Source organism: Hyalella azteca, unplaced genomic scaffold (genome assembly GCF_000764305.2).
Source record: "Hyalella azteca isolate HAZT.00-mixed unplaced genomic scaffold, Hazt_2.0.2 contig17497, whole genome shotgun sequence".
In the NCBI taxonomy this organism is placed as follows: domain Eukaryota; kingdom Metazoa; phylum Arthropoda; class Malacostraca; order Amphipoda; family Hyalellidae; genus Hyalella; species Hyalella azteca.
The window spans coordinates 16,795-36,673 of record NW_025947279.1 but is presented as its reverse complement, the minus strand read 5'-3'; the positions used below and the strand labels follow the sequence as shown (position 1 = coordinate 36,673).

Sequence of the window (19,879 nt, the reverse complement as noted above, 5' to 3'; positions counted from 1 at the left end):
GGTAAAATTTAACTCAAAGTTTTATAAATAAATTCTTGAGTTTAATGTCGATATCTTACAAAACAAACACAGATAATGAGCTCTCCAAAATTAAATATGAATTTAGTATTTTTAATCCTCAAAAGAAAGAATTTCGCACAAGTCAAGTCATCTAATTAGATGACAAATTCTCTTGCAAATAGGCAAATTCTCTAGCGAATTTGCCACCAAATATATAGGCGGAGTTAAAAACGATTGAAATATTTTAATGAGAATAAAAAATACGGCTCCACACAATGACATGGTTATCTACGTATGAAATTATAAAAATTCTAATTTTATTTTAAGAAGAAACTTATTAATAACAAAAATTATTCATTTTAACACAGTCCACACTTTTGTAATGAAAATTTTGAAATTTGTGCAAAGCAGGAGGAAGAGATTATATATAGGAAGGGCAGGAGTGTTATTTTGTACGTTTCTTAAAATATCAAATTTTTGTAAAAATAGAAAACGATCTAACTTTTCAGAAAATTTGTTTTTGATTACTTTCAGCGATCTTTTTTATTCATATCGTCTCCTAATTCTATTCACGGCTGTGGTCAATTTTGTTTTGAAATGTTTTAAGTAGGGCTAATAGTATTGTTCAAATTGTTTAATTAAAGCAATGTTTGTTTTTTCGAGAATGTGGCTAGTGTCGATCATTTGCACTAAGATTGAAAAATTATTTTGGCATTATCACGGCAATGTTATTCGTGAATGATTTCATTATTCAACACGCACGTAATGTTTTCATATTTAATTTTATAAACGCTTGCTAATATGATATTCTGAATTTACTTCTGGCTTTATTTCTACTAATCATAAAAATTTAATTTTTTCTGTTACGATACAGTGTAGTATTTTTCATTTTGCAACAATACAAGGAAATTCACTTTGATCGTAGTTTATTTCTATGGTTGCAAATAAATAATGATCAAATAACTGCAATCATAAACTGAACAATGTATCGATGAGAAATGCATCCCGAATTTGTTGTATGTAAAAGAATTAGAATACGTTCATGAGTTGCAAAAGCGAGCTCTGTTACGATCAGCTCTGCGAAGAAGAGAGATGAAGGCCTTGACCGATACCTCCTCTTCAAACTCATTGAAAGATTCCTACCGCCGCAGAGAATTTTGTTGAGAACAATATATCAAACAAATAATTTGTCCCAATATTTTAATTTTTGCATATATGAATAATATAGATCTGATAATTATTTTTGTCCGTTCGAAGCAATATAGGTGAAAAACATTGACATTGCAAGATATCATCTAAAATTAACTTTGCAAGAGAACGAATTATTTTATAACATATTTATAGTAAAACAATAAAATTGCCATGTGTTTCTATTTTCCTGAGTTGCTTGAAATGATTTCATTTATTTTGTTCTTGATAGAAAAATACCAGTGTTGGAAAATCGGAAAATTTTCAAGACATACTTCCCAGCGTCTAAATGTTGTTCAAAAACATTTGTCATGAACTAGACTTTAGCCTAAAAAATATATGTATTCAAAATAGTCTTGAGTCAAATTTGTCAAATAGTCAAATTTTGTGGCTTGTCTTCTATTCTACATTTCTGGTTAATCGATGATTCAAACAATTGTGCGATATTAATGTAATCAATATTAAAAATTTATGTATGACATATAAAATATTTTCAATTTACTGTAACTCGCATGTAACTGCTGTGTGAACTAAAAAAAGTCGCAGTGAATGTAAGAACCTGAACTTTTTCAATTAGCAGAGTATAATGTAATGAACATCCGATTGCTATCTCTTCGTCGTGCTGTGCGTGAATATGAATTTAAATGCGTCCCAGTACATATATATTCAAAATGTCAGATTTTAAATCCAGGAAGCGCTTCATCAAATGTATTCTTGATGCTTCAAATTCTAGAAACTATTTTCAAACTTGGATGGCTCATCATCGTCCACTTATAATTGAACATTCAAAGATCAAACAAACTGACTAAGTATATTACTATAGCCATTCACTGGCCTTCCGTATGCTCAAACTCAGTTCATCGCACACAGAAGTTTGAAATTAGGATCACTGATGTTTATTTAGCATTTACATTTTGAATTGAAATATTGCAGTAGCCGAAATTTCTAAATTTACAAGCACCAAATTATTGCGCATAAATTGATTTAAGACACATTTTTTTCAATTGGCTCTAACCAAGATTATTTAAGACTATGGGCAGCGCTCCTATGCTTCTTTATACACGACTGGCAGAAGCAATTCTCTACCGGGAAGAATATAGTATGTAATGAAGAGATAATCAAGCAAGATGAATATCTATTTTTTGCATCCAAGTTTGGACCATGGAAAACAAGAATTTACTCAAACTTTTACCTGAAGAGCAGAAAAAAACCTTTGAAGACCTGATTTGCTTGCGACGAATATAAGTTTCTTTTTTCCCAAACTTGACTTTTTATATCAAGTGATCCTATTAAACGAAAAAATTGCCATCCCTACACCATCGCGCTTGGTCGAGTATAAAGTCGGGGTAAAACCAAGATTCCTGTGCGTGCTTGCAAGCATCTATAGGCAGTCGCATCTACGGAAGCGTTCGAAATGTGTAGTTTGAAGTAAATTTTTACAGCGCTAGTTCAAGAATCGGATTCAATGTTTATTTTTCTAACAAGCCAATCGTTAATTTTTCATTATATTGTTGCCATAATTTTGTTTGTGAACTGTGTACTGCAAATACTGAATACTTTATTTATCGTTGATACTCAGCACTCCGCAGAGTATTGGGTATTTATAAGGACAATTTAACGAAAACTTTAGTGGCTGGTGGAAAAATACATTGGCTGATCTAAAAAATTTCAGCCTTTCTGGTACTTTGTGTATTAAGAGCTCGAAAAACATAATCTGTTCGAGCATCACAGAGAACATCGTGGCACTGATGAGTATACTTGTATTTTATCGTTATGCCACCACTTAATGAATATCAAAATCATCACGTTGTTTTGAATGAAGTTTACCAACAAATATCTCTCCTGGTGAAAATAATACGAGCAGCATAACATGGATTATATAGCTGCAACAACTCGTACATGAAACATTAATCGTATGACTTTTATAAAATAGTTTCCATTGAAGTCTCAATTTATTACAATAAAATTTGGAAATGTTATCATTTTTCAACTAAACTGAACTTTCACACGCAGATTCTCAGCAAGAAACAAGTTCACGTACAACAAACAGAAATTCTGAAGAAGACAATTTGGTTTAAACCGCAAAATGATACGCCTACCGTCCTTTGCATCTTACTTCCTCCTGGCGCTGGTCGTGGCAGGGATTACTACGGCTGCTCAAGATGGTAGGTATAACTATTTTAAATTTACATGATTATAAATCAACGGCGCACTATTTCTCGAAGAATAGAGGAGTAGAAGTGACTGCAGGATCACAAATGTACTTGTTAAAAGTTCGTCATCGCCGTATTAGAAACAAACGGAGAATATTTATCAGAGTTTTTTATATATATTGAAAATTTCTTTAAATGAATTATTGGAAAATTAATCTCAAGGAATTAATGAGTAATTGATGATAATAGGCCTAATGATTATTTCCGATCATTCATAAGGCAATTTTTAACTTTTCGTTTGTTCCCGTGAATCAGACGCAAATGTAGAAACCTTTCAATAATTACCACTGGAAGCCTAAAACAATCAAGCCATCCACCAATGTAAGCGTCACAAAATTATCACCTAACGTTGCTTGAACCGACAGATCAACAGACTTTATAGCTTGTGGTATATTACAATATTTTTCAATATTATAATTTTTCTTTACCAGCTCAAGTTAGGTGATCCGATTGACATCTCTATAATCATAGACTTTAACCCATTACCTAGAAATTCATGGAGGGTACCAACGAATAATTTCAGTCAGTGTCCCGGCGTGTCGAGTTGTAATATATCTATCTAACTGTGGCCTACTTCAGACGGGACAAGAATAATGAACACGGTCGGAATCTCAGGATACGCAAGACGACCAAACACTAATGGCCGATCTCATATTTTGATGATGTTGTGCGAGTTGCAGACAATTTTTAGACTCCTTCAGATCAGTTTTATATCTCATGCACCAGAACAAGTTAATAATTTTGTTGACAAACAAGCGTATGTTTCCATGAAATATCGCGTTAGTGGTTCTTAGCTGAAACATGCAAACAAGGTTGTATTGAAGGTTAAAAGTATCTTATGTCGACAAAAGTTCTCCTTTGATTATCTATTTTCTTCAATGAACAATAGGACAGTGACCGTTCAAGTTTCATTGCGTAATAATTTTATCTATCAATTGATTTTGAGTTGCTTCCTCAATGATTCATGATGTCAGCATATAATTTGATTCAGGCACAAATGGTTCTCTGCTTGCCCCTCTTACACATCAGATTCATCGGGGAGTTCGGCGTTGTCGCCCCGCACTGTATCGCCGGACGACGCGCGCCTCATCGCGGCCATCAGCACGTGGACGCAGCTGAGTTTCGTCACGTCCATCACGACGGTGCCTCTGACGTGCAACAGAGCTTTCCTCAATGATTCATGATGTCAGCATATAATTTGATTCAGGCACAAATGGTTCTCTGCTTGCCCCTCTTACACATCAGATTCATCGGGGAGTTCGGCGTTGTCGCCCCGCACTGTATCGCCGGACGACGCGCGCCTCATCGCGGCCATCAGCACGTGGACGCAGCTGAGTTTCGTCACGTCCATCACGACGGTGCCTCTGACGTGCACCCTCGCTGTCCAGAGTACCGTGGCGTGCAAGAAAAGACGCAGATACGGAGGCAGAAAATTCAGCCTGATACCGAATTTCAATGAGGAAAGGTGAGGAAATCTTGCTACCTTGCTTTGATATTAATGATTACTCCACTTGATAACTGTTAAAAATGGATTTTGCAACTGAGCTGTCTCAAGAGATTCGGCGTGCAAAAAATTAAGGCTTTGCAAAAAGAAGCAGGAGATTCGACAACATAACATTGGTCAAAGATAACGGGTGAACAAATTATGATCAGATGCTGAAACTAACAAAATTTCTTTAAGAAACGACTACAAAATTTTGATTATTACAGGTCGGTAAATGGTTGAACAAGGCGAGGAGATTTGAGTGGAGCAATTTGAATCAAAAGCTTGAAAGATGGCCTCCGTTGGTCATAAGAGGAGTGAGGCTATCAATGAAGATTTAATCAGAGTGCTAATCATCCATTTCGATTATACTGATAAACGTGTTAAACAATGGTTCAATTTATTTAAATGGGATGACCACCAAAATCTCAGGTTTTTCAAGTAAAATGTTGTTTGTCTTTGTTTCTTGAACTTGATTAATAGTTCGATTAAAGCATTTATCAATTAGGTTTATTACATGAATTATTTGCTTTATGTGCTGATTCGTAGACATAAAAATGACAGTTATAAACTAAAATATCAGTCCAAATCGTGTGTTGCAGTTCCGTGCCGGCAGTGGACGGTTCAATGAACTTAGTCTCGTCTCCCGCCTCCCAAGACGACTTAGAAGCGAACACGGAAGACAAAAATGACGAAGAAAGATCCGGACGACTCGCCCTGACTGTGTGGCGATCGTTCACCTCCACCTACACGATGATCATGACCTCCACCAACAATGCAGTGACTTTCTCCGTGTCTATCGCGTGCACGATCCAAGGGGCGAGCTTCCCTGCTCCATGCGTCGGTTGATCTAGAAGCATGGGCAAGGGTTGGGCAATTTGATGGAAGCACCTAACATTGTGACGTAATATTTCAATATGGTATAATTTAGTATATTTTAATTTCATTTGAGGTTCTTGATTGCTTATTGAAGCAACGTGTTCCCAGACATTACCGTGTTCCCAGACTTTAATTCTACCGAGCGCATGTAGGAAAACAGTCAAAAAGATGCACATGCATATGGTCCTGACTGATTTGCAGAATCAATAAGAAAAGAACTGGGGAATAATTCCACTTGAGTACATAATAATTCCATTAGAGTAGAGCACATTTCCTCAAAAATTTGAGGCAGTATTTACTGGCAATGGATGCAAATTATGGACAACAACAGGATGCAAATTATGGTCTGCTGATTTTTAATGTTTTTCCACTTCTGTATCCAAAGGACCACACGTTATCTGGCATGGAAATTGGTATTAATTTGTTTCATCCATATAGATTTTATGGATCGCGCCGCAAATTTCAATTTTTGACTCAGTTTAGCTTAATACTTCAATTTATGCAAAAAAGCTCATCATAGTTACATATTCTTGGCTATCAACAATGCGAATGCCGAGCGAAAAAAATCAGAGTATCGAGACTTGTGCAGTACACTCGAATTTCGAAGTCGCGATAAGAGACTGCGGCGTCTAATATGTTTCTTCAATAAATTTGTATCGCAATCTATGTAACGTCCTTAAATAAATCATTTTATTAGTTTTAGGCCGAATCTTAAGTTCGTTTAAGCTCAATAAATTTATATGGCAGATAAAGCAAGTGGAATATCTATGTAAAGTCCTTCAATAAATCAGTTTATTAGTTTTAGCCAGAATCTTAAGTTCGTTAAAAAGGAAAAAGTATTGTTGAGAATTGCCACTTCTAAATTTCCTGTTTCTCCCGAATATCGCGAGCTCCATATAACGTTAATGGTCTCGTCTGTATGTTAAATATAATTTTGTAAATTTCTTATAGTAGTAGGGGTCAAAATATAATATCAGTATAACGGCTCAAGTAATTATTATTTCCCACACCATTTTGGTACAGATTATTTGAGATAATAACTGTTCTTAGTTTCTCACGTGGAAAGTAACTTACAAATTGATCTGGATCGAGAGAGGATTGAGACTTACCGCCTGCAAAAATCCTTCTGATAAACGGTATAACTAAATATCACCACAAAATGTTATTGCGTTACTTATATTTATTAAAAAAAAGATAAGCACCAAGATGACGACTGCATTCTTGTGCAAACAAAATTTATTTGATTATCTCAATATAAGTTGGGCCTTTGGGCTTGTTTCAGATCCATGGAAGCAAGTTATTGTGGTTTCGATACCAAAACCTTCCGTACAATGGACAAGATTCTCTCCTCACAACCTTCTCCATTCCAGTAGTTTAAATAATGTATAATAATTAGAAAAGAAAAACAGAAATGGAACTATTTTCTCTTAAAATTTCCTCATTTTCATCTGAAAATATGGCCACTACTTTCTCTGTCAGCTTTTCTCCTCCTCTCGCCGATTACCAAATTAAATTCAATTAATTACCAAATTAAATTTAATTAATTAAATATATTCACTGAGGCAACTAGCGAATGTATATATTTTTTTCCAGAATTAATTTAGAGAGAAATAATATTATAGCCGCATTTTGGTTGGTGCTTTCACACACTAAATGATCAAAAGTGTTGCATCGTAAAAAATAATTACACTTAAAACGATTAAAAACATAGTTATAGCTGTTAATTATTTTAAAAATGAAAATACATTCTATATTCAAAATAGTCGGCAAAGAAAGAGTCTGAAACCGATCATTTTTAATTGTAAATAAAAATTAGAATGAAGCATATATCTAACAATTTATTAAACGATTCTCCACTGTACAATTCTTTTACAGATGATTCACAGATGTCATCGTCATGCGGTGCCCCGACGTTACCAGACTGTGGATATAGTAGAGGCTCTAATCATTAAAGACCAGTCTCCTGCTATCAATTTGCAAACCACCGGATTACTCAGGACATTTAAATTATTCTCGGATTAATTCAATTTTCGATTTTGAACCGTATCTAAGATTATTTTTGTATGAACATATGTCATTTCAAAATTTTAATTTTAGGCGCTGTAATAACTCTTCACCTACTTGATAATGAATATTGAACATTCGAAACGTCGTATTCCAGTTAATGGCATTTGGTAAACTGCTTTTTGATCTCCAAGTACCAGCAAGATATTTTGTTCGGCTTATTGAAAAAATAATAAGAAAATTGTTAATAAAAAGTATGCTCTGGTCTTCGATCAAACCTGCATAAATGAAAAACTTCAACGTTTAATCATTGATTCAACGTTAAACAATTAATAAATATTCAACGTACCAATATCGACGTTACTTCAACGTTGAAATATGGTTGTTTTACGTCCGTTCTAGTTTTGGTCAGATTTTGACGTTGATTGGACGTTTAAGGGGAGCGTCTACCCTAAAATTGAAAATTTTTACTTTTTCGGTTTTTATACTAATTTTAAAGCTGACATTCTGCCCTATCCAACGGTACCACTGCCATCTCTCTACGTTGATTTATGATTTCACGACATTTCATGAAAGGGGGGCGGGTGGGGGAGTTCTTTAAGTAATTAGATAGGAACTAATTATATGTAGTTGCTCCCATCATCCTTGAGTGGAATCAAGCTCCAGAAACGTTTAGTTTGGAATCTATGCTACATTGAGCGCATATTGTGGTGCGCGCGTGACTTTGTCGCGCTCTCCTCAACATTCACACTTATTGTCACGGAAAACCTATCTCTTCCTAGAGTTTTGAAGCTACAACAATGAGACATATACCATTCAATTTGCAAATAAACTATCTACAAAATGTCCATCTCGGTTTTTCTAGTTTCATTATAGTTTGAATTTTAATCTGCAAAAAGAGGGGGGTGGCGGGGGGAAAATCGAAAAATTTCCAAACATTTTGGAAAAATGCCCCGTACTTCTACAAAAATTAGAATTTAAAAAAAAGAAGATGGACATTTTGTAGATGAAGACCTCACGCATCGAATGATATGTGTCTCGATGTTGTAGCTCAGAAATCCTAGGATAAGATCCATTTCTACAGTACCCCCTTTCATAGCCGTTTTCTAAGAATTTCACGTTTTCTTTCATTTTTTTCGAAAAATGCACACGAACAAAATGCAAGTTTTTTTCTATTTTACATATATGTACCAAGTTTCAGAGTGATCCGATTGTAAATAGCCGAGATAATTTTTAGGGTAGATGCTCCCCTTAATTTTAGCTATTCAGTATTTCAACCTGAAATTAACATAATTTCAACGTTTAAAAATTAGTAAACATGCAACGTACAAATATCGACGTTATTTCAACGTGGAAATAAGTTTGTTTTACATCCGTTCTAGTTTTGGTCAGATTTCGACGTTGATTGGACGTTTAATTATGGCTGTTCAGTATTTCGACCTGAAATCAACATAATTTCAACGTTTGAAAATTAGTAAACATTCAACGTACCAATAACGACGTTATTTCAACGTGGAAATAAGGTTGTTTTACCTCCGTTCTAGTTTTGGTCAGATTTCAATGTTGATTGGACGTTTAACTTTGGATGTTCAGTATTTCAACCTGAAATCAACCAATAATCAACGTTGTTCCAACGTCAGATGCTTGATAGGGTTGCCTCGCATTCTGATCGTTACTAACGGTCACTTAATTGTTCACTCCTCACTAAACGTCATAACTAATCAAAGAGTTATTCGCAAACCTATGCGAGAGTATCTTGCTTGAAATATTTTGTGGAGAGTTCTTTTGATTATTTTTATTGAATCTTTCACTATCGCTAGTAAGGAAAATCATTTGCAATAAAGCCGTTATACTGAAATAGTGTATTTTGACCCTTATCGACTAACCTACAAAACAATGAATACATCTTGATGAAAAATTATTCTAAAACAAGTTTGGCAGCGTATGGATAAGGTCATTCAGGCGGAATAAAAAATTCCCGATAAATCGTATAACAGGAATAACTCATAGCTATTGTATAAGTGAACATGCGAATTTTGTCGCGATGAGCCAAGAAATGTAAACTTTTCAAATTTATGAAAAACAAATGACAGTTGAGACAGATAGCAGAGTTGAAGATGCAAGTTTGTAAAAAAACATATATTCTTGGTACATGAAATAAAGACCATTGCCGAAGCCAGCCAAAAGAGTTAATATGTTAATCTGGAGATCACTAGCATGGAGCAGGGAAGCTCGCCCCTTGGATCGTGCACGCGATAGACACGGAGAAAGTCACTGCATTGTTGGTGGAGGTCATGATCATCGTGTAGGTGGAGGTGAATGATCGCCATACAGTCAGGGCGAGTCGCCCTGATCTTTCTTCGTCATTTTTGCCGTCTAAATCAGTTACTAAGTAGTCCGGTCTTGCGACTGAAGAGCCCTCGTTGATTGAACCGTCCACTGCCGGCACGGAGCTGCCGGCATAAATAGTGCATAAATTACCTTATAAATAAGTGCATTATTTTAAACTTTTTGTATGAGAAATATTTTAATGGGGGAACAGCTTATGTTATTAAATTAAAACGTGATTTGCGTGAGTTTGGACAGAAGTTAAGAGCCTGAAGCAAGACTTCAGCGGTTTAATTTGTTATCTGCTGGAGACTCACGGTAATGTAGAAGTCATTAGTACAATTTACAAATTTAGATCGAAAAATTACTGGGATCGTTAATTCTGACTTATCAAAATCTTTTCATTGTCTTTTGAATATTTTACATAAAAATTTTCATGTAGATAAGTAAAGCATTGGAGAGAGAAGCATTAACGGCACACACGATGATTTTTGATAAAAATATAATCTTAAATTTTCCACCGAAATATGATCACAATGCATACGGCATTATTACAAACATAATCATTTTCCAAGAGAATTGAATTCTTACTTAACTAAATTCTCTTGTTCTTTGGCACAAAAATTTGTCTTCAAACAACATTGGTATGGATGTCATGTAAAATGATAATCAATGCCGAATTTACGCGACATGATTTCCTAACCTTTCGTCATTGAAATTAGGAATGAGGCTGAATTTCCTGCCTCCATATCTGCGTCTTTTCTTGCACGCCACGGTACCCTGAACAGCTCTGTTGCACGTCAGAGGCACCGTCGTGATGGACGTGACGAAACTCAGCTGCGTCCACGTGCTGATGGCCGCGATGAGGCGCGCGTCGTCCGGCGATACCGTGCGGGGCGACAATACTGAACTCCCCGATGAATCTGATGTGTACGAGGGGCAAGTAGATAACCTACCAGTGTGTTCGATTGTAATTCTCATGAACCGTCATACAAATTTTAGGATAAAATAGGACGGAATTTTAGGATTAACTTTGACGGAAAAAAGGGATTGAATGAAATACATATGGTTATGTGGAAGAATTCTTTCACCGCCATTTGACTAAAATACTTTGGCGAATGGAAGGAAAATGTAAATAAAATTTTACTAAAGGTATAGTCTATTCAATGGCGAATTTGTGAGAGTTTCTACATTCATATCTGTTTGTATTTCGTCAACATATCGAATTAGGGATACCATGTTCAATAGAAATATGTAAGCTTTTCAAAACACAGATAATATATTTGGAACCAATCAATCTGCTCCATACAAAATCTGGAAAAAATTGATGCGGTATATTGCCTGTGTAGTCAACACAATGTGACCCGGAATGTCAATATTTCTTTTATCACCTCATAGGTTTTGATAAAAAGAATCCGTCTCCTTAACGAGAATTACGATTCCCCCCAAACAGGTGCAATGTCCGTTCGAAATTTCACATGCCAATTTACTGACAGAATTCATTTGTTGGCGAATATCTTCAAATAAAGGCATATTGTGTACAATATTGTTGACGTCTTGTACGTTAGTGAATAACGATTTTGATTTTAATTCAATTGTAGGTGCAGAAATGTGAGATTTGTTCCAATACCTTACAGTAATCTAAAGCCAAATACAGTAAAATTTCCTAAAAATTATTCAAAACGAGTGGTATTTCAACTGTAATTGAATGTAAAATCAATTAATATTTCATTGAATTATGCTTGATTATCATTTATAGAATGAATAAAAAGGATAGAAACATCAGAGATAATTATCTTCTAACATCAGAACGAGTAATATAATGCAATAAGGGTTACAATTATAAATATAATAGCTAATTAGCTGATTACTTTAATTTAACCTATTTTCAAGCATTTGTGCAATGTAAATTATGTAAGTTTTGTTAAAGAATAGAGAATTAGTTTTATTTATTAGCTTGTTGTTAGTTTTTTCAATAAGTCGTACTAAATTCTTCGTAATTCTTCGTACGACTTCAATAAGTCGTACTAAATTAAATTACCGATAGACATTTTTAATATTGAATCACGTTTCGAATGTACAACATTCGTTTTGAAGTTAAAGACGCATTGAGTAACGAAATTTGTAAATTATGTCTAGAGTCTCGGTGATACCTTCTCGAGCAGCGTCAGCGAACGCTGCGGTGACCAGCGTAGCGGCGAGTAGCACTGGTAGGAAGTAAGGTGGCAGCGACGCAAGGCGTCTCATCTTCATGTACAGAACAAATTTTTATCTGGAAATCTTATCTTGTAATTAAATGCTTAATTATAACCCTTTGTGAATGATATGCAAAAAAAAATTCATTAAATTAGATTGATGGAGCCAGAATTTTGATGCGCTAGATAGAAACAATTTTAAATCATATTTTCTTTGAAATGATGTTGTAGGGTTTTTTGCCATAGTAGATGCCCGGCTAAAAAATTACATCTAAATGTCATGTTGCAAACTATGTTAATCAAGAATATGTATTTTCAATGTGATACTTGAATGCATTATAGAACGTGTATATCAATTTAGAATATATTTGCGTAAGTTTCTTGGATTGGTTTTGTTTGGAATGAGTCCATAAATAGACGAAAAAACACAATTCTCAAAAACGCACGAAAAAACATACAAGACATCAATCGGGGAAGAATTAATGTTCTTAGAAAATTCATCGAAGGAAACAAAAATTACAATAACTAAAAGAAAAAAAGTGGATTTCGTAAGACAACTACACATTTATGTGTATGTTTGAAATTTAACCGACATCGAATGAATCAATTCGTGTGTCACCCAAACACTTAGGTCGATGCTCGACCAAAGTGTGAGGCAGCTCAGGTGAACGTCAGCTGAGAACATCAGCCATATGATTTTATACCCAACCAAGCAGCATAAAATGGAAACAAAAATTTTTTGTCGTCAACGGTTTCATAAATTTCACTGAAAAACTGAGATAAATAATGAGGAAAGTTGATGCTACACGCATCAACTTTCCTCATTATTTATGGCATAAAATGCGAACTGGTAAGCATGCATCCTCGTCCTAAGTTATGGTTTCGGTAATAGGAGGAAATGGCGTCAAATGATGTCTTTAAAGTATTCCTATATAGGCACCGGAATGAATGCTAAAAAGTGACTGCTAAAACTAGCATCGGAAATAGTATTTGAAATGTAACTATGGTTCTGGTTCCATAATAAGAAAATGACTATTTCCTATTCGAAAATCTACGGTGAGTCGGTGAGGCGGCTAAGCAAAAGGAGTCACCGTCGATGACTGATTTGAGATTTGATAACATTAGTCAATATAGAAATTTTAGCTCGTAATCCTCCTATCATGCAGGCCTTTTAGCTTATATTCGTGCCTTTCAGCCTATATTATCTTAATTTTTTGGACGAACAATAAAATCACTACTTTTTTCACGTTCAACTAAAGTTAAAAAAAAACTTTTTTATTCTTTTGCTTGAAAGCTTCCACGATTTCAGTGAACTGTGCAAATTTATCATAATAAAATTTAACACTGTAACTTCAACGTCGAACAAAATATTTTAAGCGAGGTTTGTGACATACTTCATAAATTTTTTGTCTTTTGATCACCACGAAAAAGTTTCTTTTTCTTCATTTTTCAAGCCTATTCATGTAAGTCAGATCATTTGTCGTGTCATTGGTCATCGCATCGTTTATTTTTATGGAATTTTAAAAGCAATACTTTGAACTTTTGATTATTTTTTATTCAAGCCTCTCCAATTTTCGTATTTTTAAATAAGTCAAATAGTTTGTTATTCTCGATTTTTTTTATTTATGTTAATCCACATTAAACACTTGTCAATAAACATCTTTGATGTTCAACATTCTTTCATATCCACGATCTATTCTTTGAGCCCAAGACCCCTGAGGGATTTATCTGTTAATTGCTTCACGTAATTTTTTAGGACGGCATTTCTGAGACCATTTGTATTTTTACCATCAGCAATGGAGCATGTCGAGCCGTGCGTTTGCAGTGAATCCTACATCGATAATGTAGGCTTGCTTGGATGCATTGCTGTCATATACCAATTCTTTTGGAGGTAAGAAATTTTTGATGGTTGTTGTACAAGATTTTCCTTTGACCCGGCCACGAAGAAATATGTCATAGCATACCAAGAAAAGTTATTCATATCCTGAAATTTTTATTGACCTTCAAGTAATGCTGAGTAAGCTAAAATATTAAACAGGGTAAGAATAGCTGAAGCTTTTGGCTCAATCTTTTGACATAACTGACAATTTTAAAAATATACTGCCAGTTTGTCCTCTTATTTCTTGCTGCGACAAGCTCATTGCTTTGTATACTCTTCTAAAGAATTAACAACTTTTCGCCCTTAATTCACAAAATGGATTAATAAATGTACTATGAAATGATATTACTCGTTTCTGCAGAAATTATTCACATATTATTTTGAATAATTTTTCCACGTATGGTTTGAGCGACTTCCGTAACCCAGACATAAAATATCACTACGCCTGCATTTAAAAAAAAAACTTTATGCACGTTCTCATGTACAAACTGACTTCGCATGTTGATGTTTTTCTTCCAACCTCCTGTAAATAATTTAATATAAATGCTTAGAAAGAGAAAAAACGCTCATAGGCGTAAAATACTGTCAGCTGTTGTAAGAATGGTCCTTAAATGTTACATTAGCCTAAAAGCTAAGAAACGTTTTGTTGTGCTGTAGTGTAATCGTGTATTGAGTTATCAGCCTAGTCCATGCCTCACTGGATAGGTACGTAGCTCCACTTGCTTGATTATTGGCGTTGTATGGGTTTAGTTCCATATTTCTCGACCTCTCCAGTGCTGCTCTATCTTCGCAGTGAAAAAGTCGTGAAATTTGTTCAATCCAAACTTTTAATTGTTTACAGTACAATACTTACGTTCGTTGCAAGTATTTTTGTTGTATTAAGGCTGTAACACATGTTTTTTTTACCAAAAATTGTTATTTAACAGGTTCGGACAAAATTTAATTAATTTCAATGAATGTCACAAGTACAGTCTGCAGCTGGCTGTTTAGGTGAGGACCGTGCGAATATGATCGAGAGTTTCATCCAACTACGACTCCGGTTTTGTGGGGAATTTTTCTCACCGTTGTTAGCGCATTTTCTCATTTATGGAAAAAAATGCGTTATTGTGCTCGCCAAGTCCATCCGTCCGTCTGTCCGTCTGTCTGTCCCTCCGTGACTTCACGTTTTCGTCGACGAGAAAATGCGCTCTCTGTCACTCACTGCAGTGAGTATTGAGTCATATTTTTTTCTTCTTTGATACCAACTTATGATTTGTTTGTTGTTGTCTTTTCGTTTATGTTGTATTCAGTTTCGTAGTTTAGATAGGCAATAATTTCAGTTAGGGTTTTATTCATTAATCAACATCCGTCCAATTTACTCAGCCAATATTTATTCGTCAAACTTCATTTTTTCTACTTGCTTTCAATTAAACAGTGCATTAAAACTCCATTGCTCACTTCTGGAAAATTTATTCATCGACTTCAGCTGCCATGGCAACAGTAGCCCTCAAGTTTTAAATATCTTTCTGTTTGCTTTTTCACTAGCTTTTTAATTGTGTGTTGCAATGGTATAGACTCCAGTTATAGAGAATATTTATTCATCGGAAATTAGTATAGTAAAAATTATTAAGATTTTTTAGTACTCAATTATTTACATTATTTTTATTCATGGCAAATTGTTTATTTCGAAATTAGCAGGTTTAGATTTTTGTAAAAAGGTGAACTTTGCGTTTTGTAGGGTTCTGCACCGGTATGCGATAATTCTCGCGGCATTTATAGTTTTTGAAAAATGAGAGATACGAGCGAGAGAAGTCAGATAGCACCGGAGAGTCAGAGATAGAGAAGACCATCAGTCGTAAGAAGTTGCAAGAGATTCCAGGCTTGGTTATCACCATTTCGTCTAAACGGTTTAGCTCGTATAAAGCCGGGTGAACGTGACAAGTATCTAACCAATGTATTGTGTCTACGTAACCCCGCCATTGTGACTGTAATACCCGTGATACTTTTGACCCAAGTTTTGCCCGCTGATCAAAGATACCTTAGCGTCAACTTGGTGAATTGTCAGTGAACTATGAGTGATTTTATGATTTCGTCGGTGCTGCGCAATATCATTGCAAAGTAGTATTTTCTGATCACCATTGGGTCTGGAACTAACAGTGCAACCTCGATCAACAACCTCGATCATTAGTGTCCAGTGGCTGAACCCATCCACCCAATCATCATCTATTGTTATTATTTATCTGTCTGGCTAGCAATTTAAAAATGTTCTTTAATGACATTCGCGGGCCTGTTATTGATCCTCCAGAAAGTTGAGCTTAGAGACGGAAATTCCTGACAGTGCCGGGCTCTTAAACCAGAGACGTCATCGAGACGCAATAGGTGCGTTATATGTGTACGCCTTCTTACGATAGTTGTCCGAGGCAGTGTCAAGCTCTTTTGTAAAGTGTACAGTTTATAATATAGGTTAATGGAATAACTGACCTGGGGCCGTATTATCAAAACTTCGTGATTACGCAAAATCGACTTACGAGTGGCGTAAGTGCTGATATGATGACGTAACTCTAGAGGTGGTATTATCAAAACATTTGCGCGGGAAACTACGTAACGTAACTGTACGTCTGCTCGGAGATGTCGTAAGTAGAGTTCCGCACAAGTTTAGAGTGTCTGCTGTAGCAATAGGAAACTATTGATTTACCAGCAAGTAGCAACACGGTGAATTGTGATAGAATTTTGTCAATAATCCGACATATAATATGTATGAGATCGTGCTAAACGGTGCTTTTGGGATGAAAATGTCAATTGCCTTTTGTGCAATAATTTACAAGCAAATGTTGATATTCATATCTAAGAGTTTTATGATTATTCACTTGAACAATATCTTAATGCCATTTAGATTCAAAATTATATTGAAGTTGACGAGCCAACCATTTTTCTAGTTCTCTGTAAACAAATTTATTTATTTTTATGACAGCCGCAACTCCAAATTTTCACGAATTCTTTGTAACCTTCTAAAAAATTCTTCTAATTTTGAACGGGAATAATGCATTTATTTGCCCTTATTGCAAGAAATTTCGGTTAATGATCACAACAAGTGCATTGCTATTTGGATAAAGTCTCACTAATTTATCCAAATACACCCTTGTCGGGCACCGCAAATGCCGCTGACACTACACTCCCTGCTTTCGTCCAAGCGCACTGCGCACTGGTCGAGAGGAGCTTACTGGAGCTATAGGAACAGCAAATCCAAAGCCTCGATTGGTCAAGTTAGCCAGATGGTTTTGATAATACGCTTTTAGCTAAATATTGCGTACGAAAGTTTTGATAATGCCAAAATTAGGGTGTTCCTACGTAACACGTAACTTTTTTTGCCGTAAGTACAAAAAGTTGCGATGTTTTGATAATCCGGCCTCTTAGCGTGCTCAAGGCTCCGTTGTTATTCGGTGCGAGAGGCTACGCCGAGGGTTGCCAACAAGCTACAAGCTTGCCCTCTCTCCATGCACTGGCATTTGTCGGGAATAAAACACTTGTACTAGCCGCTTTTTCTCATTACTCGCACCATTTTTACTGAACTGCATTGAAATTGAACCTTTCACTGAAATCGTCTTGGTATAAGTTCGAGAGATAAGTAAAAATCGGCATGGTAAAAAGTGAGAAAATTGGGACCAGCAAACACATACGTGCGTCCTCAATCACGGCCTCGATCACGGCCCACAATAAGTGGGATCATGTAGGTAAAAAGTTTGAATTTTTGCACAACCAATAAAAGATAATTTATTACGAGAGAATTTCTCGCAATTTTCTAGTTATTAAGAAATGAAAAGATTTAATCATGTAAAATGCAATACTGAAATTTTGAATGATTTAACAGGGCAGTTGTAGGTACGCATTTCAATGGGCGAGGATAACCTGCTATAAGTACTGACACATAAAAAGGCCATTACATTTTATCGTTAGGCGTGCATTTAATAAGAATCAACTTGCTTTGTTTTTAATTTTTTTATTTAAAACATGTTTTTTCACTATAATACTTTTAGATGTGTGAGCAGTGAGACATTGTTAGTTAAAATGGGTGCCATGAAACATTCAAGGTTACGGGGGAGGTATACCCTCCAGAAAAACTTTTTTGTTTATGGACGGATCACTCTGAAACTTGGTACACTTATGTAAAACAGAATTCTAAGACATATTTGTTCGTGTGATTTTTTCGAAAAAATTGATAGAAAACGTGAAATCCATAGAAAACGGACAAAAAAGGGGTACTGTAGAAATCTATCTCCTCCTAGGGTTTTGAAGCTACAGCGATGAGACATATACCATTCTATATGTAAAGACAATATCAATGCAGTAACACGGCCCGATTTTTGATTTTTGCTTTAGTTTTTTTACAAGCATTTTTCCATTTTTTTCATTTTTTCTCATTCCCCCCCCCCCATTTCCCCCATTTTGAATCCAAACTATGCACAAATCTAAAAAAGGCCGTGTTACTGCATAGGTATGGTCTTTACGACTAGAATGGTATATGTCTCATCGCTGTAGCTTCAAAACTCTAGGAGGAGATAGGTTTTCTGTGACAAAAAGTTGAACTTTTCAGGACGGCGCGACAAAGTTCCGCGCACCTTGAAATAGTCACTAAATGTAGCATAGCTACCAAACTACAGGCTTCTGTAGCCTAATTCCACTCAAGGATGCTAGAAGCGACTTGCAGAACACCACTCCGCACAAAGCGAAGAGGGTGACTGCAGCTTGATGCCAGATACACCAATATTTGTAGTCTCAGCGAGTGAATTACCTTGGGTCTATTTTGTGAAGGAACTCCACCCCCGCCCCCCGTTAAAGCCCATCTGTGTGCGTAAATATTGACATACATGGATCGCAGTGGTATCGTTGAAAATCTCAGAATATCAGCTTTAAGATGAGACTAAGCATGTAACTGCAGCACAACTCAAGTAGAAACTATATTCAAAGATTTCAGCAGCTAATTACTTTATATCTAATTAGTTAAAGAACTCTCTCACCCGCTTCCCTTTAAAGAGACGTCATGAACGTAAATATTGGCGTACAGCGATGGCAGTGGTACCATTGGAAAGAGCAGAATTCCAGCTTAAAGATGAGATTAAAACCCAGAAATGCCAAATCTGAAAATTTTAGGGTATACCTCCCCCTTAAGTAAAAGGATAATTTAAATAGGAAGTAGATAATATAACCTTATATATTCTTATTCATTCAAACGACAGTTGCTCTTTCCAACGTAAAACGTTCGCCTTGGCAACGATATAAACAAAATTCTTGTGGCATAATATCGTGCAGCATCAATGAAGCATTATGCATTATTGATAAAAAATTGGTTCTGTGTCCACTCCAACTAATCGGCATCACTGCCTGTGCTATCTACTATTGATAGTCGAAGCGATGCCATTGCGTGAAGCGTGTATAATGACAGCACAGGTGGGGGTCGATAGATATAAAAAAGAGGGTTTCATGCATATGGGGTTTGAAGGACTTGCGTGGAAGAGAGAGGAGGCGCATATGAGAGAGAAATACGGGCAATGATGAGATGTTTCTCAATGAGGGATGTGAAGGTAATGATGTGGAGTTTTGCTGTAATGGCGAGCTGCTGTATTTCAGTGGCTCCTCGAGATGAGAGGAGGTAGCCGTGTGTTTGAGCCTCGGAATCACTTTATTTCTCCTTGCCGTTGGTGGACGGCCAATGAGCCGTCGAGCTTGGTTCTTC

General features: G+C 35.7%; 2 protein-coding genes across 2 annotated transcripts; one reads left to right on the top strand and one right to left on the bottom strand.

The window, feature by feature from the left end:
• The first annotated feature begins 4,574 nt into the window (after positions 1-4,574).
• LOC108664847 lies at positions 4,575-6,734 on the top strand. The gene is made up of 3 exons (XM_018151540.2): positions 4,575-4,590; positions 4,647-4,866; positions 5,487-6,734. The coding sequence occupies exons 1-3, from the start codon at positions 4,575-4,577 to the stop codon at positions 5,731-5,733; spliced, it is 483 nt and encodes a 160-aa protein (XP_018007029.1). The 3' UTR covers positions 5,734-6,734.
• Positions 6,735-9,610: 2,876 nt separating this feature from the next.
• LOC108664861 lies at positions 9,611-12,432 on the bottom strand. Its single transcript, XM_018151553.2, has 3 exons — positions 12,249-12,432; positions 10,799-11,018; positions 9,611-10,220 (listed from the first exon to the last, which is right to left on the bottom strand). Exons 1-3 carry the CDS (start codon positions 12,346-12,348, stop codon positions 9,980-9,982), a joined length of 561 nt encoding a protein of 186 aa, XP_018007042.1. The 5' UTR covers positions 12,349-12,432; the 3' UTR covers positions 9,611-9,979.
• Positions 12,433-19,879: the final 7,447 nt, after the last annotated feature.